We start from the raw sequence: 25,673 nt of genomic DNA, 5'->3' as shown, positions 1-25,673 counted from the left end.
GTAAATGTGTAATGTGGCATAATGTATCGAGTGATCAAGCCCTTTTTCTTTGCTTTAGAAATGATATGGTGGGATGCATATAAGAATATGCTGAAAATTATAAATATTCACTAGATCTTCCAGCAAGGTGGCACACCACCACACTGGTCACTTGTTATTCACATCCTGTTAATAGAGTATTCAACAAAAATTGATACATGCAAGAAGGTCCTATAAACTGGCCATTAAATTCCATGGATCTCATACCATCCAACTTTTTCTGAGTGTATATTAAAGGAATAATTTATGGACAGCAACCAACAAATAAAAATTATTTAAAAAGAAAAATTACAGGTACAATTCACTTAGTTGGAATGCTATAAATTATATAGAATGCAGTTTCAGCTCAATATGAGCTTTGTATAGGAAGGAGAAACAGTTATAATGAAGTCTAAATAAAAGCTTTGTTTCTGTAAAATTTCATTCAAATCAGATGATTACTTTCTTAGTTATAAGGTTTTATAATGTTTCAGATTTTTATGAAACACCATATTCTGCAATTTAATATAGAATATCTAAAAAGCTATTCATAAAAATAGAGAAAAAGAAAACATAAGAAATACATTAGATAATTATTTCTTATGTTATTAATAATGCAAATTTTTAAAATATTACAAATTGTATAGATTTTATAAAACAAAGTCTCAATAATTGTATTTCCCTAATATTTCAACACCATAAAAAATTTTCCAGAAAAGTAGTCATTACACAGTTGAGATTTACCTCAAAGTTGAAGTAGTCTACCTCAAAAATGATTTCTGATATTCTTCTTATATATTCCTGTTATTCTGACTTTCAAAAAAACAAATAAAATTTAAATCATAATATTTTTAACATTTAAATTTATTGTGAAAAACACTGTACATAAACCATATGGAGAATGTAATTTTTTCAAAATTTATTTTAAAAAACTTTACTTATACAGTATTTCACCTGAAAAAGTCTTTTTGCATTAACTTGATGTCAAATGATGATATCAAAATTATATTTTGTCTAAAAAACTTGATTAATGCCATATCACATCACCTTCACTTTAATGAAATATGCTCATGAGAATTATTTCATCTATAAAAGGCACAATTTTTTTTTTATATAATATTTTTAGATCAATTAAACTTTTTGGTAAATTCTGAACATACAATAACAATTTTTTAATGTATGGTGAAAGAATAGAGGATAAAATACAATAATTAAAAAACATGTAATAATGAATTGCAAAACAGTTTAGAATAATGTCTTTTTATCAGATTTTAGTAATAAATTCAAACATACATTATAAATGTACTAACAACATAAAATCAAAAAGTTTATATCTTTAACTGTTTTATTTTAAATTTCGTACACATTTAGGTTATATAGTTTATTTTTCTTTCATTTTAATAGATTATCTTCAAAAACTTTTAATTTTTATAAATTTTATATTCAATTTTCAATTAATCATATATTCATCTTATACACAGTATCTTTATATCATTTTAAAATGCAATAAAATACAGTTCAAACTTTTGTAACTTTATTGTCAAATCTCTCATTAACAAATATAAGATTTGATAATACATTTTTATCATAAGTTTGTTCCATACATTCATAAACATTTTTTTTATAGAAGTTTAAAAATAAATGATAAAATGATAAACATTGTTAATTGGATCATAATTTTAAAAATATTTTTTTATCATTTTAGATGAAAGTGGGATTTTTTTCCTACATGAATTTGGCAGAATGCCATTTCAAAACTTGTTTCTTAAAAACTGTAAAACCCAAAACTTAGAAATATAAATATTTTAACATTTTGAAAACATTTTGAAATATTTATTATGAAAATGACACACACATCTAAAATGTCAATAATTATATAAAAAGATAAATTTTTATAAAATAACACTATGAAATAATCAGCAGTTTATCAAAAATTTTTTCTCGTTTATTATGTTTTTATATTTTTTTTCAATTAACTAAAAAAATGAGCCAAAAATATTATATTATATACGTTATGTACTTCAAATTTCACCAATAATGTAAGAATATTTATAGACATTTAGTCAATGTCCTCAGTTCTTATCAGATTATTAATTAATGAGAATATGACAACAATGAAACATCTTGATTTCTTATTTGAGACGCAATAACCTTGGACACTGGAACCATAAAGTTAATTTTGTACACTTGTTTTAAATTTAAATCTTAATTTTTTGTTAATGTATATATTTTCTTAAAATTGTTTTGTAAATTTAAAATTTGTAGCCTGAAAAGGGATTGGATAATACCAATTTGAAATGCATTGTTAAATAGGTGAATAAAGTGAATTCTTGGTTTCTGTTTATTGTGGATATTTAAAAAAGACATGATAAAGATCACTAGTCTCACTATTGGAAAAAGAAATTTTTACTCATAATTTCTTATTTTCCCAATATTCTGAATTCCTAGAATAAAATATTTTTATATTTGTCAATAAAATTTCCTATCAATCTATGCTACACAGTAGTAATTATAAAGGATATGAAATAAAAACCACAATATCTTCTTCAATATAACTTTTTATTACATACAAATAAATATTTTTGCCCTAATTTTTACAGATATATTTATTTTAAATAGCTTAAGAATGATATATAGCACATTTTCAGACTATTCTGAATAGCTAAATCTACTATTAATCAACCATATCAAAACTAAAAACATCCAAATCTTTTCCACTAACAAAATATAAAATTCAAATCAGATGAAAAATGTTGCTCTATATTGTATTAAATCAATAATTTTTTAAGTGTCATAAAATTAAAAAATAACTATATTAAAATGAAACCAAAATAGACAGTTTTATTTACAGAATTCACACATTCAAACTGATCGGAACCAGTTAGATTTCATATTGAAAAGTCAGAGTATAATTGTTGCTTAGCTATGTTAATTTAAGAAAATTCAGAGTATTAGCAACTTAACTAAGAAATAACATAAATTACTCTTGGATATACACTTAATAAATATTAACATTTGTATTTTTAATATTTGTGTTGTGACTTTGTTCAGGTTCATTAAAAATAAACAAAGGCAGGGGTGTAGTGATGTGCCCAGAGCCTAGGGATTCTCAAGGGAATGCATTGAGGCTAGAGCGTTCTTGTCTAGATGCAATTATATGTGTTGTGTATGGTATCATTTCTTATTTCAGTTGGTAACAATTACATAAAATATATACATATTTCAAAGTCTGTCAAACTAGATTTAGCATCAAAAGTAGCCTAACAAAGATGTAAACAACATCTGTGAATATCAGGATCAGTTATGTTCCATATATTAGCAAGAGTTTAGGCTTAACAAGAATCAACATTGTTATCTTAAAGAAACAAAGAAAGGTAATAAAAGGAAAAAAATCACATGAGCATCTAACTTCATAAAGAATATAATAGTTGAAACTAATGTCTCTTTACAAGAAATCAATACAATGTTAGACAATATAGCAGCAGCATGTAGTGAATGTTTCAAGTATGGAAATAATTAATAAAGGTTCTGAAAAAAAGTTGAAAGTCATAAATTTGATCAACAAATGGTAGAATCAAAATATGTACTGATAAAAAATAATTTGAGAACTCTTATAGACAAAATTCAATATCTACCTTCAGAAATGATTAGTTTAAACTCCAGTCAATATGATTACAGCAAACATCAAGCTTCCAAAAATGGACTACCAATATTTACAAGGAATTATTTAGAACAGACTTCCTTTATAGATCTATTTAGTTCAATTCTCCACAATAATCAACAAATTATTGATTCTCAAAAGCTTCATTATCTTAAAAATTCACTTCATGGAGGAGCTAGAACACTCTTGCAATCTTTGATACTACAGATGCAAATCATGCAGAAGGTTGGTGGCTCTTAGTTGAAAGATATCAAGATGATAAATAGATTATCACTTGCCATCTAAGAAAATTATTTACACAGTCTTCAATGATTACGGATATATCCAACAGTTTCTAAAGATCAGAAGAGGTTTCCTTCTGATCTCTAGAAACTGTTGAATAATACAATAAAACATGTTCATGCACTAAAGGTCTTGAGGATGCCTATTGAGAATTGGGAATTGCATTAGTATACTTAATGACCAATTGAATATGGAATCAATACATTAGCAGGAGCTTTCTATCACAGATTGGCAATTTCCATCATTTAAAGCAGGGGTGGCCAACCTTTTGCATACCATGCGCCAATTTTTTGATAGACGAGTTCAGATGCGCAGTGGCGTACCGTGGGTGTTAGCCGCCCGGGGCGGAGAAAAATTTCGGCCACCCTTTAATCAGGTATTTCAATTTAAAAGATCAAAATTCAGTTGTGTGAAAAAAAAATTAATAAAAAATGCGGTGGTGGTGTAGTTACCCGTACAAAATAGTCCCGTTTGACATTAGTGGCATACACGATTGCGAATGTATCGTGAATCGTAGAANAAAAAAAAAAAAAAAAAAAAAAAAAAAAAAAAAAAAAAGGTCAACAGGTGCAGCAGTCCAACCGACTCGTGGACTGTCCGGACGGTAGCACTGTCATTTACACGCCTGTGCACTGATCGAAAATAAACATACATGCATACACTGTAATTTACTATGTGGAAAACACTCATTTTATCTGTAAAGTTGATTGCAACGAATTGTGCAACAAATGAACTTGCCAAGACAGACTATAAAAAATTAATTTTCTATGTAATATTCTTAATTGCAAAGAAGCCAAATCTGGCAATGTTGCTCAGAACTGACTAAAGCGCCACTTGTAATCGTCCAATGCGCCAAGTTTGGCGCATGCGCCACGGTTTGGCCACCCCTGATTTAAAGAATTACAAGTTTTTCTAGGTAATTGTTGTTTTTGGAGAATTCTATATCTAAACTGCTTAAAGCAAAGCTTCTCAAAATGGGCAATATCACCCCATGAGGGCATTTGAATTATCCAAAGGAATGTTAGGTACAATAGAAGCCTCTATACAAATACCTCTATAGTACAAATAGAGGTTATTTTATAGAGGCATTTGTACTCTCTGGAGTACAAATTCCTCTATAAAATAACATAAAAACATATTGTGAAATGCACACCAACAGACTCTTGAGAGATAAAAGAATAAATGAACAGAAAATAGTGTTAAAGAACTTTTTAGTTCCTTTTTGCTAGTGCTTTCAATATTGCTATATATATTGTCATCAGGCAACATAAATAGAATACTTTTTCAGAATAAAACTTTTGAAGTACAGGTTTCGAACAATGTAAATCGAATACAAAATTTTTAACATGAAATTTTTGAAAACATTTTTATACATTTTTACATATTTCTATGCACGTGCATGCGCATGTGCATAGAAATATGTAGCCAACAACATTGGGGGAATAAACACATGGAACTAGAAACAAGTGGTCAGTTAATTATTACTTATGTATTTATATAAATTAACCCAAATATTGGACAACTCAAGAGTGGGGGCGTTGCATGGGAATAATAAGGTGGTGAGGAGAGACTCCCAAATGAATACAATGCTCCTAATTAATTTGGAGCAGTCTCAGAGTGGGGTGTGGTTATGTTGCACAACCATCTTGGACAATTTGGTGTCACACCTCACTGCTATGGAGTGCTGGTGCTCAGCTAATCAAGAGGCCAGCATTCTGGTGGAGGGCTCCTGTGTAGCAGGTATGTGCTCCTATTGTTGTATTTTCCAATGCAAATGACTATACTCCTGATTTTTCCAAGTGAGTAAAAAGGAACTAAAAAGCTCTTTAACACCGTTTTCTGTTAATTTATTCTTTTTTCTCTCAACTGTTGCCTCTTATCCCTGTTCTGTATTCACAGGGGCAGGGCCTCTGTGTACACAAAACAGATAATATTATTACTAAGTCACAACCAAAGGAGCCACTGATCCAAAAAAGTTTGAGAAGCACTGGCTTAAAGGAAACATACTTTAGTCACAACTCACTCCAATAAGATCTTTCAATTTGATTAACATAGTCTCCAGTAAATAATGAGACATCAGATATTTGGGTGTAATAAGTTTCTGAAATCAGAGCCAATTTAGTGTGTAACAATAGTCAAACAAGGATCTTTACACTTTAATTGTTTGTGTACTGGTCACATAATTAAGGACATAAATCCAAGTTGAAATGAATTTACTGCAGACATAGCAAAAACGAATTGCCAAATTGCTATTCATCATGATGAAAAATTATCAATGTATTGTATTGCACATATCTACAAGAGCTAGTTAGTATTTAGAGACTGAACACTGCTATTAACGGTTCAGCAGCTGAATCTTATTTGGCTATGAGAGCATTATAACAATTGGCTAAAGATAAAGAAAGGAAATTTCCAATAGTAGCACCCATCATCTCAAGAGACTTTTATATTGAAATTTTATCATGTCAGATCACAATGCCCTTGATAAAGTGTGTATTCTTCAAAGGCAGTTGATTTTAATGTTAAGAAAGGATGGGTTTGAATTAAGGAAATAGCCTGTTAATAATAGCACAATGTTCAAGATGAACTAACCAAAAGTTATGGCAATATTAAACAAATTTATTTTTTCTTGTCAAGAGATGTTGAAGATGTTGACACCTGATTTGTTGGCAAATGAAGAACAAGTACAGTGGTACCTCAGGATACGAAATTAATCCGTTCCGAAACTGAGATCGTATCATGAAAATGTCGTAAGGTGGATCATCTTTTCCCATACGATTACATGTAAAACCAAATAATTCGTTCCAACGCGAAAAACATACTCAAATTAAAGCCAAGTAATACATTTAAAAAAATAACTGTAGTAAGAAAAACAAATGAAAAATGCGAACTAATGTAACGTCGTATGGTGAGTTTTTGTTCGTATCGTGGAGCAAAAATATGTTCGAATTTCATGTCGTATCCTGAAAATTTCGTATGCTGGGGCGTTCGTAACCTGAGGTACCACTGTATAAATCAATTATCAACAAACAGTGAAAACATTAGGTTTATTATGGAATCCTAAAACAAATACTTTCTCCCTTAAAATAAGGTCAACAACTCAGCAGTTAAATAAGCAATATAATATCTCTGACACTGATAGGCTGTTTGATCCAATTGGATGGCTGTTTCAAGTGATCATCTGAGCCAAGGTTATTTTACTAAAATTATGGATCAGTAGAGTTGAATGGGATCAACATCTATAACCACAGATTGAAGCTGAGTGAATGTTATTAAAGGAGCTACTCAAGTATACAGTAGATTTAGCAGTACCTAAATAAATCTACTTTCGAAAGAGAAATTATGAATTACATGGGTTTTGTGATGCATCAAAAATGACATATGGTATATGTATATATGTTCATTCACAATAGAATGCTCAAATTATAACAAGATTATGCTAAAACACGAGTAGCACTGTAAAAAGGGTTTCTGTACCTAGATTAAAATTATTTGGAAATGTTCTACTAGTTAAACTATTACTTTCAATGAGAAGCTTATTACATACAAACATTCCATTAAGATTCTGTTTCCATTGGATTTATTCAACAATTATACTAGCTTGGATAAGAAATCATCCCAGTAAATGGAAGACTTTCATAGCTAGCCAAGTGAGTGAAATTCATAATACAGTTCTTCCTGAATACTGGCTACATATACCATCAAAGGCCAATCATGCATATATTGCTTCACTGAAATTAATGCAAAGGATGTTGAGCTATAGTTTGTGGTGGAATGGTCCTGAGTTTTTTAGGACAGACTACTTTCTACACACTGGATATTAGTGTGTAGTATTTAATTTTGAATATCAGTGAAAGTTGTCTATTGTCAGAATGCCTCAAGATTTGCAAGCATTAACACAAGGGTATTTTTAGTAAGATCAAGTTTAATCACAGCTCTTGGACCAACTTAATGAATATTGAAGGAAACCATTTGTCTAGATAGCAACTGGAACGATAAATATCTCAGCATTTTTGGAAGAGATGGCATAAGAAGTATTTATCTACTTTACAAAAGAGAAGCAAATGGCAACATGTAAGCATAAATGTAAAGGTAAATGGTCTTATATTAAATGTGGAAAATCAACTACCCTTAAAATGGATCCTGAGTATGGCCATTGAAATTCATCCTGGAAGTGATGGTTCATTAGTGATAATTAAGACACATGGTGGAATACCAGTTGTCAATTAAACTACTAATTGAAGGACAAAGACAAAATCAAAATGAATTGTTAATGCTGTAATAATTATTATGTTTTTTTTTTCTTGAAACTTCATTTCAAGGAAGACAGAATGTTGAGACTTCATGCATTGTTTGTTAAATTTGTTTGTTTGGGTTTGTTGTTAAAAATAAAGGCATGGGGTAAGAGTTTGCCCAGAGGCTAAGAAGTCTTGAGGGAGTGCCTTGAGAGCAGTGTTTTTGTCTACAATTGTGTGTTGTGTGCAACACCATTTCTTGTGTTCAATCAATAACATTTACATAACACACATAAATATTTCAATTTGTATAATTGAAACAAATGAGATGTTTTATAGCTGTTTTTTAATTATACTAAAAAAATTCTCTTCATAAATATTTTATAGCTGTTGGAAAATATAATAATGAGGATAACTAATGTTATATATATTTCAGTCTCTTATTTTAAATAGTCCCTAATTCAAAATATAAAATATTAAATATTTTGATAATAAAAAAGTTTTTAAATTACATAATCAATAATAATAATAATAATTTCTAATAACCACTTTTTAAAGAAGCAAAATCTTTAATCTTATCAAAATAATTTTTTTGATAAGATTAAAGATTTAGCTTCCTTAAAAAGCAGTTGTTGGAAATTATTAAATATGCCAAGCTTTCTAAAATAAGATTTGTATAAGAATAATATCATCATCATACAAGTAATAATACAAAAAACAATAATAATGATTAATTTCAAATACTTAATAAAAGAAATATAAAAACTATCTTAAGCATAAAATTCATTGTATTACAAATCAGGAATAAATTTGCATTTGTTAACATTAATAATGTTTTCAGCATTAATATACCATTCTCAGGTCATATTCTCATACCATTCTCAGGTCATATACAAGAGTTGAATTCTAAAAAATTATAAATTTTTTTAATGTATAATTAAGAATTATTGGGCTCAATTTCATACCATTCTTATTTAAATTGTACTAAAAATTAAGTATAAAATAATGATATCCTAAAACAGTTATTGACTTCCAGCAATGAGTTTTATACATTAAAAACATTTTTGACCTATTCATTGGTCTTCCTCAGTTAGAACTTATATAAATGAATAAACTCACAGATTGCATACAAAACTAATGTTCTAAAATTAAATTTACATTTAAACTTTAAATTGTATTTTCTTCTCTTTTAGAACAAAATACAAATTAAAGTTTAAATGTAAAAATAAAAATTAATTACTAATATTTAAATTTTAAAATTTTAATACAAAAACAAATTTATAAGTAATACAAATGTTAAAGTTCAGGTTTTGAAACATTATGGTTCAGGTTTCAATTTTAGAATGTTAGTTTTGTATTCAATCTGTTCATTCCATTTATATAGGTTCTAATTGAGGAAAATCTATGAATAGGTTCAAGATGTTTTAATGTATTCAACTCATTGCTGAAAGTCAATAAGGCATGTTTTTAGTATCTCATTGGCTCACATCAAGTTTATTCTAAGAATATTTTAACTAAGTTTAAAATATCTAATATTAAGCATTTAATTTTATCTAAAGAATGTTTGTTAGTGTTATTAATGAATTTGTTAAAGTTTGTATCTGATAACTTTTTTTAAAAATTAAAAACTATAGCAATTTAATATACAGTAGAACCTCCATTATCCGGATTTTCGATTATCCGGATTGTTCAAAATAAACAAAAATTTTACGAATTTGCTGATTTGCACTTGGCGAATTACGACACTGTTTATGTACGTGATGGAATGCATAACTTTTTTTGTTTCAACAACGTCTCACCCAGCACAGTGGTCGTAAACTCTTAAATATATTTTACGTAGTAATAAAAATATAACTTGACATACGTATTTATAAATAATTTATATTCAAATTACATCATTTCTATGACCAAGGGCGGCGTAAGGCATGGACGACGTGGGCCACCGCCTATGCCTCGCGGTCCGAAGGGCCTCGCGCCTCGAAGGTTTATGCATTACTTAAAAGCCGCGAACGCGACGAAAAAATTTTACTCGTCATAAAACGATAAATAGTTTGTCAAATTTTTATTCATAAAAATGCAGTTTCAACTGCTTTTTATTTTATAAAATCCGTCTTCTTGCGCCACCAGAGGGCCTTTTAAACAATAGGTAGTCTGTTAGCGTTGGTCAGTAGTAGTCCAAATTCAATACGAACGTTTGTTTCTTGAAAATTTGATCACGATTTAAATACAGTATTTACTTTTAATATTACCAATATGTCATCGAAAAGAAAACGTGTTGTATTATCATTAAAAGACAAATTAAAGTATCTATTTCGATTATCCGGATTTTTCCTTATCCGGACTACCTTCATCCCCAATTAGTCCGGATAATCGAGGTTCTACTGTACTTGTTTTCATTGCAATTTAAGTTTCAAATCAATTTTTAATATAATATATATTATATTAAAAATTGATTGGAAACTAGATTATCTAATTTATTATTTTAATTCAACAAATATTCTAAATACAGTTCTTATTAGGAGTTTCTTAATCATAATTTATTCAAAAGCTCATCATTTCAATTTTTAATTCAAATTTACTTTTATCTAAAATAGTTATCAATAGTTTAAAGATCTATGTCATCATTTTTTTAGAATCAAAAAGTATACTGAATTTCTTAGATTTAATTTTCTATAAACAAATAACAAATGTATAGCAAAGCACTGCCAAAACAGTCAAACAAGTAATAAACATAGAGACAAGAGGGGAATGGTTGTTCATTTTCTCATTATTTCATTACTTCTTAAAATATTTATTTTTGAAAAAATATAATTGATAAAATAATTTTACTTTTTCCTAATACAACTAGATTACTAAATTTATATAAAAATAAAAATCCTTACAACTATATATTTCATCATCTTATACATAAACATTTTGATAAATAAGAAATCAGATTTTTTTGAATTCTCAAATATATAATGAAATAATGCTGAAATAAATAACATAAAAACAAATAAATGAAATCTTGTTGTAATGTAATAACAAAGTTTAAATTTTTCCTGACTCAACCTCCATAGGACTAGGACAAAATCTTTCAGCTTACAAAAATATTTATTACAAACTTTCAGTTTAACATTTCTTTTCTGTCAGTTCCACAATAATAGAATTCCTGCAATTTCACTTTACTACAACAATTTCATCACAACTTCCCCCTTCTTCACTATTGTCTTCCAACTGATAAACAACTATAACCAGTTGGATCAAGCTTTAATGAGTTACAGGTGTACTAACCTCAACAAGAACACACACATCTAAGACAATTTGTGGCAAAGGTGGCTATTTATGTTTCTTTTAATTTTGTTATTTATCTTATTCTTCACTTAAGATAGAAGGATAAGATAGCACTGAAGGATATCCAGAGAAGTGAAATATCATCAAGCTCCTTCTGGTCAGTTCTCTTCAATATAGGAAATCATAGTGTAGAAAGAATATGATTCAGACACAAATTAAATTGACAAATTCTAAACTATTCATTTCATATATCATTTTTTAATTTATTTATAACATATATAATAGTTTTGTTTCATATGTGAACTTTATATTTAGCTATTTAACTTGCTTGATAATAATTTATATACATTTTTCATTACAACAAATTTTCAGATTAATTATTATTGAAAGGCCCTAAAGTTCTACAGTAATTCAACAAACATACCACAGACAAATTTTTCATTTCTGAAATAACTATATCTGTAACTAAAATGCCTTTATTTCTTAATATTTTTATTTTTCTATTTTTGGATTTTATATAATTTATCAAAGGATGTTTTATTTATTTCATAATTAAAACTAAAATAAAAACTTATTAAAATTTGAAGAAGAACTACTTAGAAAGCATTTTTATAAGAATTTTAGAAATAGTCATTACATTATTTAAATATATCTGAACATAGTTTGTATTAGCTTAGGGTTAATATAAGTCAAATTAAAAACAAATTTATATTTGAACAAAACTAACATCAAATTAAACTGGTAACAACATTCTTATATTCAATTTTGAAACAGGAAAAAAAAATTAATAAAAAAAACCTTTTCTAACATGATATAATAAACTATTAATACATTAAGTTATGAGAATTACATAAATACAATACAGCTCTGATTATCCAAGATATGTGGAATGATGCTACCTCAGTTAATTGAAAACTCGTATAAAATGAATGGCCATGGCCATTTCAGATTAAAAATTACAAATATAAAAGATTTATATGATGTATTTTTCAGCCTCTTTCTACACCTTAGCAAATTTAATCTTATGTATGAATATTTTTAAAATCAATTACTATACAGTTAATACATGTACAATAGTTTTAATAATAAAAATGGATATTATTGTACTTACATCTTAATATGAATGACTTATCTCACACTAAAATTAAATGATAAAAGGTAACAAAAACAAATAATTTTGTAATACTTGTTATCATATTAACCTTTCTTTTATGAACTGAGTATAAAAAATTAGTGTTATTTACTTACAAGTTCATCTCAAATAATGTGAAATCTCAGTTAATCTGAAATCTAATGTATAACTGCTTCAATTTTCATTTTATTTTTTCATTACATTTAAATATATAATATAATAAATAATAGTATATAGGCTGTAATAAAAATCTATTTTACTTGGACATAATTATTACAACAACAAAAATAATAATCAAAATCTTTAATATACTGATATAATGCAATAAATTTTAAAATTCCAAATTAATCCTATTATCAATTAAATATTATTTCCTTCAAAATGATTGAAATAATTCATTCATTCATTTTCATTTTTTCATTTATTATTAATTTACAATTTCCAACTTTTCTTTTCAAAGAGAGTATTAACATATAGAATTTTCATCATTATTAATTAATTATATAATTTAAATGAAGTTTTAATTTGTAAGTACTATGAATTAATTCCATATAAACATGATAATCCTTCATCATTTCATAGTTTTTATATTCTGCTTACAATAAATTCTAAAGCAAATATTTAAAATTATATAGTCTATATTAGGGAACTAAGGATTTTTTCTGCTTCAGGGCTATTAACCTGATAGTGGTAATTTACCTGTCTTACGTATATTATGAAAGAAATTATAAAAGGTAAACATTGGTTGTTTACTTAAGCTATTTATATGACTTCTGTAATTGTTTTCAGTATTAATATAAAATATTAAATCTATTTCAAACCTCTGCAGATTAGCTAAGGCTTTGCATTCCTTAATGTAATGAAATGCAGATTTAAAGTGACTACTACATAGTTGACATTTTTGTATTAGTGAATAAAAATGTTTATTATTGACGGCTGTTGAATATTTGTTTAAGTTGAAATAGTAATCCTTTCACTTATTGACCAATTGGCATCCTAATATATAGAATTATAGAAGGAATTTCCAATTTATGATAATACCATTTATGGAATTTTGACTTGTCTTGTTTAAAGCTTCTTGGTCTATTAGTATACAATTTGAAAAAGCTGACTTCATTACTAGTTTATATGTAATATAGAACAATATTCTAGATATTCCAAATAAGCTCAAATTTTTTTATCCAACAGTTTAACAAGTTTCTTTATTTACATAGTGTTTTCATTTGGTTTAAATTTTGATAATAATATAGAATATCACCTAAATGTTGTATTTTTTATATTTAGATAATAATTTATATTTGATGTTGTGGTTTTAATATTTGGATAATAATTTGTATATTATTATCTTCACCTTATAAAACTTGATAGTAAAATTTTAGTAATCATTTTAATAAGAATGAGAAACAAAATGATTGAAATAATTCATATACAGTAATCAAAAACAAGATGTTTTGTTTAATTTGTATTTCAAAACAACACTCTAACAACTAAAACTAAATAAAAATGTATTACTATTGTTGATTGTTCGAATAAACTATTTTATTTCCTAATCTGCAATTGTTATGGTGACTTTTAAAAGTTCAAATGTTCATAGTAAGACTAGTGATATACATACTTATGGATAAAATTTCATATATAATTTAAATAAATTACTATATTCAAAAATAACTAGGCCATATAGACTAAATTAACTGCAATATTTTTTTATTACATGTTTACCAAAGTAAAATTAATATAATGCATTATTATATACATATTATAATATAAATATATTGAATAAATAAAATTAAAAATTATTTAAAGATAGCTTACCTACATTTTTAAATGACTCTTAAATATCTGAAAACTATTAATATATTATGAAATATGTTAATTTGTGTAATAACCTTAAACAATAATCAAAATCATTATCACATAAAAGAAACTTTCTGTTGACTTATCAAGTAATCACTAGATTACATAAATGAGAATATTTTATATTTATACTATATTATCTGAAGCTTTTCTGAAATTTCTATTCACTTTTCTAATGGCCTAACTATGAATAACATTTCAACTATATCTAAAAATATTAAAAATTGGATAATAATACCAGATTTATAGATCCAACTTTTATTATTTGATTATTAATATAATTCAAGCTGATTTTTTATAATATTAAAAACTGATTTAAAAATATTGTAGTTTCATGATACAAATCAAACGAATGAATTACAAATGCTTTATTGATATAATTCACTTGATTCTTTATTTAATAAGTTTTAGTATATTGTGAATCTAGAATAAAAACAATATAAATAATTTCTGTTCAGCAAAAATCATCTTCTGGATTATAATTTTTGAATTGATAAAACAATAAAATTTATTATTTGACTTTGATTTGTGAATTTCATTTATTTAATTGCATTAAATGTTGCACTTAAAAATGCAGAATAATCCAATTTCATTATTTTGCAAAATGCTTTTTATTGATCACATTGTGTCAATTTATAGGACTATATATACAAAGGCTGTATACTAACAGATACCCATTGTTTAAGATATTGTTCAAAATCATACAAATAATCAATGTTAATTATTATATCAAATTCTTAAAATAATGTTATTTTGACTTTCCAAGAGAAAAATAAGCCACATAACAAAATATTTTCAAAAATAAAGTGTCTATTAAATAAATATTTTGAATGTGATTTAATATCTTTAAAATGAAACTCGTTATCATATTATACAAAATTTTCATACTTTTTATATATAATTATTTTTCTCAGAGTTAAATTAATGATTAAAAACCTATACAAATTTTATATGGACTGTAAAATTCAGATATATTTTAGAACTTCATTTTCTTAAAACTAATTTTAATTTTTAATAAAACCCTCTAAAAAAGAAATTATTGAAATATAATGTAAGTTTAAATATTTTTATACTATTTGGCAAATAGAAATATTCTAGTCAGCAGTATGAGATATTGGGAAATTCAAGTAATTTATCATTGTTTTTTATTTTTATATCTTAACTAATGCATGATTCATGATGATAAATATATAGTGAATAGTAACCATTAAATATCTTTTAAAGAAAAACTGAAAATAGAATTCATGCTACAATATGATAAATTTTATAAAAAGTTATGAAAATAAAATCTCTGAAATTCATACTATCAGTAAAACTAAATTATATTCTCATCTTTTTCATTATACTCACTGATATAAACTTCACAAATTAAAAAGATGAGAAAGAAAAGGTTGTTTAATAATAGACTATTCATTTATAAATTGTTAATCCAAATAAAATGCACTGGATCTCACTAGTAATGTGTATACTTATTTGCAAATTGAAAAACATCAATTTCTAACAATACAATGAAAAAATGCTAAAATGAAGCACAACAATTAACTTTGTAAGTTCTCCTATAATTATTAACTTTGCATATTTCACAATTAAGTCTCTAAGACAATTAAAGTGATTAAACCCGATTGAGCAAATCTGATGTGAATATACATTAAGATTATGAATAAATAGAAACAAAAGTAAATTAGCAATTAAACTATATTTTATCAAATTATTTAAAAAGTAAGCTTATGTAATTAAAACAATACATATTTTTAAATTAAGTAAGAAACAATGAAGATCAAACATAAATCCATAATTTTAAAAACAAATCAATCTAAGAGATTTAAGTAAAAGATAATTACATAGCTATAAAAGGATCATATCATTAATTACCTAAATAATCAAAATCAACAAAATTCCCAATTTTCCTTAACAAAAACATACGAAGTAAGTGAAACTCCACCCATTTTGCAATTAAATGACATTAATTATCTTAATTGACAATATAAATAATTTTAGTTATTAGTAATAGTCCTAACTCTTTAATAATATCCTTTCAGATTTTTGAAAGTAAATCAAATGTCAATCATAAACTTCTAATCAAAAAATGTTTTAATCCATGTTAAAAATGCCTACTTAATTAAACTTATTTAATATGTAATATTTAGACTTTAGAAGTTTATACAGAATATTACGTAATTGAGCTGTAATAATTACAATGATGATTAAATACTGAAATATAGTATTAGTCAACTTCACTTTTAAAAGTAGACAAAAATCAATATGTATACTTTAATAAGATTATAAAATCATTTAATTTGCTTAATAATAAAAAAAAGTCAATTGGAAAATAATATGTATTGATTGTTTAATGAAAATTATGTATAAATTTATATATATATAAATTTATAGTATTTGTATCAATTATTAGAAATAGCTTTTCAGTATTTTTTGCAACAAAATTCTGTTAGTCTTCTATTCACAATGTATCAATAAATTTATCCTCATTTTTTTGCATTCAGCCATGGAAACAAACTTAAATGTTTAAATTGGAACAGACAAAAATATTATCTCGAACGCCTTAAAAATACTAATATCTGTAATATAAAAGTATAACATTGAAATTTTGAGATAATATATTAAGGACAAAAATGTATAATAGTACCTAATCATATAAAATAAACTTTCAACGATTTACTTACATTGACAACTAAATTTATCCTGGGAATAAAATGAATTGAGGGCATATGGGCCTCCTGGAAGGACTTTTTATGGGAAGCTTGCCCCTTCGTACATGTTAGACAGATGAAGAAAACTCGGAAAACTCCACTCTTTCGTCAAGACTGCTACTAGTATTCAGTGGTTTTATCCAATCGATCATTGGATAGCCAATCTTCGGAAGCCAATAGCCAAATTTTATTCGTTAGACCGAAAGAGACGCAATAAAACGCCATCAAAAAACACGTCGCTAATTTATATTTCGCTAAAAGTTCTTGATAACTTAAGATCACTTAATGAGTTAACAAGAACTTCAGAACTAGGACAAAAAATTGAATTATTCAAATAATTTATAGTCTTACAACCATCCAGAAGAAGGGGTTTTGGGATTTTTTCCCGCGCCCGGAGAAAACTTAAGGGTCCCACCCTTATACAATTAATATCATTTTTACTAAAAGAAAATAAAATCTTTAAGACTACTTTTTATCAANTATATATATATATATATATATATATATATATATATACATACACACACTGTAATTTGGTATACAGAATAATTTAAAAATTAATATTCCATTTCTAGTTTTGTAACTATTTTGTTTAGATTAATATTTATATATTTTATACTACATAACATTAAATTATTTGTTCTAGAGAACAATATTCAATTTTCTATTAAATTTTAACAATTCTCCTTTAGATTAGTCAAAAATTACAATATATAATATGAAATTAATGATGTTTTAGTACTGTATTTAAAATATTAAATATAAAATAATTTAACATAAAACAGTTATTAAATACATTGAAATAATAAAAGAATTATAGCTCTAACAGAAAATATATTAAACATGTAAGGAAAATAAAAAATTAAAATAATAAATATTTATACGAAAATGAATAATAATATCAATTAATAAAATGTTAATATTAATAAAAGATGTCGCTTGTTATGTTAGATATTTTCTTACGAATGAAACATATTAATTTTCAATATTTTATAAAACTTAAATTTAATTTTTTAATCTATTTCATAAGAACATTATTAAATTTCAGAAATATTTTAAATATTAGAAAAGTTTCAAATGATAAAATATTTTTTATTGTATAATTTAATATAAGATTTAAAATATTTTATCATTTGCTTAAGCTAAATAATTTTAAATGGAAATTTAAAAAAACTAGATTTTCTAGTATGAATCCAATAAACCATAAAATTAATTTTAAATATCAAAAACTTATATCTGTATTAATTTATAGATCTTAAATACTTTAAATCCTAATATTATGGATTTTGGTTAGTCAACAGTAATAGTTCAGATTTTATATTGAATTTCAAATAAAAGTTTAAAATACTTTTTGTATTATAAATTCAAAACATTGTTAATTATATAAAATTAGAAAATCCTCTAATCATTCATAAAAAAAACTCAATTTACAAAAATTTTCCTTGAACTTATTAAATATCTTTCATATTATGAACTTTATTGCATATCTTGTTATATAATGTAGACCTGTCTAAATAAAATATTTTCAAAATTTAGACTAATATTCAATAATATTTATTTAAATACTAAATCTAAAAATGTTTATATATTATCTTAATCCATATACAATACAGTTTTGCTATCTTGCTGCTAAAAATTATTTAGTTAACTTTACAAATAAGATCATTTCAAATTTTATATATTAGTTTTTCATTTACAAGATTAATAAAATTTTACATTTTAATTACTCAACATATCAATTGCATCAATAACATAGATAGATATCTAATTTTCTAAATCTAAATAACTTTTTTCTAAAGTATTGTAAGAGTGAATATTTTATCAACAAATTTATCATAATATCATATGGCAATATGAATCCATAAAAATAACATTTACAGACTCATAATGTCACACATCAAGTTTAGCATTCATCTTAAAATATTTTTTTAAGCAGCAGTGTTTTCTGAATTCATGTTACACTAATGATAACCTGTAGGACATAAAAGTCTGGGACTGAAATGCATCCAATAAACAATAAATTTTTATAAATTTTATAAAATGTATTTTTATTCTATCATTACTGTTTTACAAAATTTGTAATAAACTGAAGGAACATTTTCTTCTATTTCGAATTAATTTTAGTAGCTGAGTTATCAAAATATGGTTAAGCAAAAAATAAGATAATATAATTTGAAATTTTTTAAATTTTTATATTAAGGTTCTAAAAAAAACAGTTTCAAAATACTATAACAATTAAATATCAACAAAATATAACAACAATCATGCTCTAAAAACAAATTTAAATTATTATTTTAAAGCAAATAAATTTTTAAAAAATCACTCATTGCAAATCATAAATTATCTCATTTCTTATTTAGACAAAGTTATATTATTATAATAATTCATTAAGTTCAGTACCATATCAAATAAATTTAATTTGTGCTTAATCTGTATATAATTATGATATGTGAAAGATTTAATTCTTATGATCTCCATCAATGGTCTCAGAAATATGACAATTTAATTTTGCAGAGCTAAGTTCAAGTATTATCCTAATATGATCCCTATAAATATTTTGGCAGTAGTATTTAATATTTTACATAATACAATACTGTATATAATTTTCAATATTTATTAACATTTAAGATATAGTACTATTAACATTCAGAATATAAGTAAAACATACACTTATTTATTCACATAGTTTGAAATACAATCCTATCAATCTTATTTAAGAACATCTCATAAAATTTTGCATATAATAAAATTATTATTAAAATTCAATTCATTAAATAATTATCAACATGAACAAAACAAGCAACTAACAAGAAAATCAAAGAATTAAATAAAGACCTAATTCTTCACAATTATTAAGAAGAAAATCATTCTTACATAGGAAAGTTAAATTGTTCAACAATTAAATGTTCATTTCAGAAACTGAATTATCTTAATTCTGTCAAGAAATATTTAAAACTTTATTGAATAAATTACTACATTGAAAATTAATGAATCTTTTATCTATTGCTAATTCCACAACTTAAAATTTGAATAAGAAATTTAGAAATTTTTTAATTATATAATTCAAAGTAATTTAGTAGTAGTAGTAGTTCAGTTCTATGATTTTAAACTAATAAAGTTAATGCAATATTAACAGTGTATTTTACTACAAATGAAATATTAACATGAAATAAATTTTTTCTTTCAAAAATATTTAAAACGTGATTATATGCTAATGAATTGCATGAAAAAGTAATTGATGATCTTAACTTTTTAATTATTCCTGACATTATCACATATAACATAATTGCATAATTCAGTTCAAAATATACTAAGTATTTCTAATTATAATTCTCTTGTTTTGGAAATACATTAATTATAGTCTCACAAAATAAATAATAATATAAAATTATAAAAAAAATTCTCTGCCCTATGTTTGAAATTTTAATCTAGAATTACTTAATGAATACTGATAATAGATTCATTTTATGGGAGTTTTATATATGATTGGAATTAAATAAAATATACAATCCAAAATAAATTAAAATATTTATGTATGATTTAATGTTTCATGAATTCTTATCTATTTTTTAAATCAAGCTAAGTATTTCATCTTAACTTACTACTACTATTACTTTCACTTATTATTTAACAAAAAAGTAAATTTTAGGATTTTAAAATTAACATGTCAAAATTTATTTTTAAGCACAGTAACCACTTCATTTGACAACAGAAATAAAATACATTTCCTCCTATTGCATCTCTGTCAAAATAAAAGGAAAGCACAACTGTTTGAATCAATAAATTTTCTTCTTGTAGCAGAATTTTGATATGTATATCAAATCAAAATCACTAAACAAAAGAAACAAATAATTTTCAAAGAAAAATTTTAAACAATATAATAAACTATTATAAATTCATTTATAATAGTTAAATTATAACAGTTTATTATTTATTAATTTCTAAGAGTTTTAAATTAATTAATTATAATTTTTTGATATTTTAAAAATTATATTATGAAAATTATATTGAACATAAATTTATCTATTTGTAACAGCTGTTTATATTTGACAAATGACCAGATTTTTAGTTAAGCAGATAAAAATATATTTTTGTATAAAAAATGCTTTATAATATATAAATGTATTAAATTATATACATATAAGAATATAATGGTTTTTAAATTAAGTAAATTGATTTTATTTAAATTTTTAAATATATATATATACACACTATATTTTAAAATATATAGGCNATATTAATAAACAACAGTGAGATGATTAATTTTTTATTTAAAAATTAATTTTTGATAGGTATATGAATTAAATTTTAAGCTTTACATCTGTAACTTCTAATTATTAAATATATCTTTGTAAAAATAAATAGCTAATTTTTAAAATTTTCAAATCTTTTATGATTTCATTTGAAATGAAAGATTCAACAAAAAAATATTTAGTAACTTTTATAAATTTATACAAAAAAGAAACCAAATTATAATTTAAAAAGATAATCTATTTAAGTCATTACTCTAATCATCACTAAGTAACTCTTACATATTTTATTTTTTTGTATTAAAAATTATTCTTATCTATTATTATTACATATGTCAACTATACTTTAAAAATCTTTAATATTTAAAGGATTTCTTAGTGTAATATTATTATTAAGCCTAAATAAAATTTTCATTTAGGCCTATATTAAATCTAATCTCATTATAATTTTAAATAATATTATCTCTTAACTAATGAAATGATAAAATTAAAATGCACACTACAGATAAATCTGAGATAGCAATTTAAGTACAATTTTCATTATATTTTGTTTTAAACATATTTTGAGTTTTATCATATAGGCCTAATAAGTATGTTCAGTTATACAGTACTTTAAAAAACAATTACAGAAACTATTATTTGGGAGCAAAGAAATTTAATATTAAAATGAATCCTATTTATATGATATATTGTTAATATAAATCACTATTTAAAAATTATTAAGTATATAATGCACTTTTTAGATAGGTTTTTATGTTAGGTAGCTTATTAAAGACAGGGTTAAATAATTATCACACAAAAAAAATCACAATAATAATATATTTTATAATTTTGACCATTAATGCAATTCATATTATTACTGCAATTAGTATGATTTGAAAATTTTAAAAATTTGAAATGTTTATAATTTGTTTATTGTATATATACACCTAGGAATTAATATTTAATAGTTTATTTTATTTGTATGTATATACTTTTTTTATCTTAAAAAAGCTGTTGTATTTTAAAAAGAGAAAATTTAATAGTTTAATCTAACATTTTATATTATTGATTAACTAAAAGTAATGTTTTGTTTTGAACAATTAAATTTACTTTGAAATTAATATTTAAGATATATAATTACAAGCTATATGCATTATCTGATGAGATCAGTCATTAAACTCTGAGCAATATGATTTTATAAGCAATTGAATGTAAGAATTGAAATAAGGAAGAAAAGTAGAAGCTTATTTTCAGTAGTGTTCAAACAAATTACATGGAAACACATGCAATTTAAATCTTGCTTCTAAATATCGTTTATAGACAACTTGTTATATAATATATGCATGATCAGTTTGGATATAGTTTGAATTATAAAGTATAATAATTCGTGTGAAATATTACTTAAACTGATAATCTATATATTCAGGATGCAGAGGTATCATAATGTGCAATTTTCCAAGAGAATGATTTATGCAAATAATGCTGGAATATCCACACACTTTCCAATTTCTTATCCGAAAATCGATATGCATAAATTGAAGAAATGATCATCTTCAAAGGTGAAAATAAGTCAAACGAACCATCTTTTTTTAAGACGACGGTAACTAGGGAGAATCCATTGACTCGCGTCAAAGGGGGTCACTGCCGTATCACAACAAGCTAAACTCACCTCTAAATCCTCATAGGTTTTAAAACTGAGGATTGCAAATCCATCGATGACATCTTCCTCAAAAAGTGGTTCTTTACACCTTTTCTTTCTCGTAGGAGGCGGCCGTTGTGACTTGTGTCGACCGGGAGACTCATCCCCGTCCTCCCCACTTCCAAGATCGGAACGGTCCCGTCCCTTCTGCATTTTCACCCGACGTCTGGTCCTTTGATTTCGTTGCTTCGTATCGCTATCCATACCCTTCAAGAACCGCTGCGACCCATGATTAACCACACAGAGCACTCCTGGCCACACTGTATATCCCTTTAGGACAATCCGTAAGTAGAATAATGGTAAAAACCACCTTTTTGAAGAACACCCCTTACACTCGGTGATTGTTCCCGATGCAATGGCGGAGAATACAGCCCGACCGCATCACACTTCTAGACAAGCACCGGATGTGACTGCGCGTGGCACTGCACCCAAACAAAAGAGTTCGCTCGATTTAATAAGAATTGCGCGATATCTTTTAATTCGTATTAAGAATTTAACGCTATTTTACCTTTACTACATATTTATCCGTCTAAATTTAACCAGATCTATTTTCTTTCTAACCAGATTCGGATGTGCACATGTAGGCCTATGCAATCTTTAAGGGAAAGAATTTAAAGAATGTTATTTATATAAATTGGAAGTGGAAACAGTTGTGTTTTTTAAAATCTAATCACCTTTAATAATTTCCAATAATTTTCGATCAAACGAAATTTATTACGCTTTTATAATAATTCAAATTTTCTATTCTTATTAAATCATTGCTGTATTCTAAATATCCAGTCCTAATTTGACAGCAAATACATGTATTGTATGTATATTAGTTGTCTTATTATACTGAAGAAATTCGGGAGTCATTTAGGATAAATGTATGTTTGTAGCCTTTGAGAGGATGTGCATCTATAAAACGAATTCAATAAACTGTTAGGAAGAAATTTCTGATATAGGAAGGAAATGTATTTGAACGCCTAACAACGATAATGTGTAGAGTGGGTAGTTTTGACATCGTCGTTTCGTTGATCGCATTAAAACCACGCAATACATATTCCCATCTATCGTTATGTGCATATCATTTGCACCTTAATAACAAACTTTGACTGAACTGCGAAGAGATAGGCGGGGTTTGCTTCATGCAATAATTAATGTTGCACTCGGATGACTTGTTTTAGAATTGTGAAACAGCATTTATCTTTGGCTACTTACTGGAATATATTCTATTATGAGTATTACAATATTAATCTATAATTAACAACCTTTCAAAATTTATTTACAAATATTTTCAAATAATATAAACACAATTTATGACGTTTTGATTTTCATCTCCATCGATTCGAAAATAATTGCTTTTATATTTTTCTAATGTTATTTTGTATTATACAAATTGAAAAATATATTTTAAATCTTTTAAAATAAGTAGCTTATTATTATTATTATGATTATTGTTATTATATATTTTCAAAATATATTTTAACATCTGTTGTTCTTCTACTTATTTTCAAAAGATTTATTCTGTCGTGGGTTTTTCTATTTTTAGAATATTTATCAATTTTGTAGAGAAGCTTAAAACTGAACTAATACAAATATTTCAAGTAATATATAAATATATTTTATAATAATATTTTAAAATATTTTTTTCATAATTTTTTATAGAATTTTATTTTTATGTACGTATCAAGGTAATCGTGCTTATCCATCTTTATAATTCCGTTCTTATGGCCTCTTACCTAAATCATAATTAATCCATTAATTGTTTCACGGTAGTGAATTAAAAATTTTTGAAATTTTTAAATATTTTAATCAATATTTATTTAAGAAAATTATACCAATACTTTAATTTTTATTTTTTTTAAATCTTATATAAATATTTAATGAATAAAATTTTATTATCATACATTCTATTGTCATTATGAATAGTTTAAAATTTACTTGTAAATAATATGTAATTTATTTAATATATATCTATATATGCAGTATGTGTGTGTATATGTAAGTTTTAATATATTCATAAGTTCACTTACACAAAAATAATAACTGAATGAATAAAATATTAAAGTAAATACAATTTTAAATTAATAAAATTATTATAATCAAAATATTGTAAAGTTTTCTTTTTAGTGTTTGTTTTATTAAATTGTTCAAATTTCAAATTTTATTGAGGAAATATTTATATACATTCTTATATATATGACGATGTTTTTATAATTTATAAAAGTATAAAAAAGATAGTTGGGGTAGTAGTAATTTTACGAGTTTGGTTTTGTTACAGCAACAAGCGTTTACTTTTTCTTAAGTAGAAGAATTCTGTTATATCGTTAAGCGATAGTCGTTGTAGAAACGTAAAGGGGAGAGGAGAAAAAAAAGAGGAAAACACTTGCGCATGCTCTCCTAAAACTGTTTCCTGTTCATTTCATCCCACTCCAAGAATTATCTCCGGAAATTATTCGTTTTTCTATAGAACTCTTTTAATAGAAGAAATTCTTATGATTCTAAGTTACTTTTATAGAAATTACAATTTATCAGTTTCAATTATATTATTTTTCAATAATACTGTTTTTATTAAATTATGTTCTTTTATCAATAGA

The 25,673-nt window shown here is 24.9% G+C and overlaps 1 protein-coding gene across 1 annotated transcript in view; it reads right to left on the bottom strand.

The window, feature by feature from the left end:
* Positions 1-23,472, bottom strand: part of LOC111619195 (fibrosin-1-like protein) — a 328,918-nt gene extending 305,446 nt beyond the window's left edge. Inside the window, exon 1 of the mRNA XM_023360884.1 lies at positions 23,065-23,472. Within this exon, the coding sequence (XP_023216652.1) occupies positions 23,065-23,298 (234 nt within the window). The 5' untranslated portion in view covers positions 23,299-23,472. The remainder of the gene's footprint in view (positions 1-23,064) is intronic.
* Between the last annotated feature and the right edge of the window lie 2,201 nt (positions 23,473-25,673).

This window comes from Centruroides sculpturatus, unplaced genomic scaffold (assembly GCF_000671375.1).
Source record: "Centruroides sculpturatus isolate CEXI.00-Female unplaced genomic scaffold, Cexi_2.0 scaffold223, whole genome shotgun sequence".
Classification (NCBI taxonomy): Eukaryota; Metazoa; Arthropoda; class Arachnida; order Scorpiones; family Buthidae; genus Centruroides; species Centruroides sculpturatus.
This window is presented reverse-complemented; position numbering and strand designations above follow the sequence as displayed.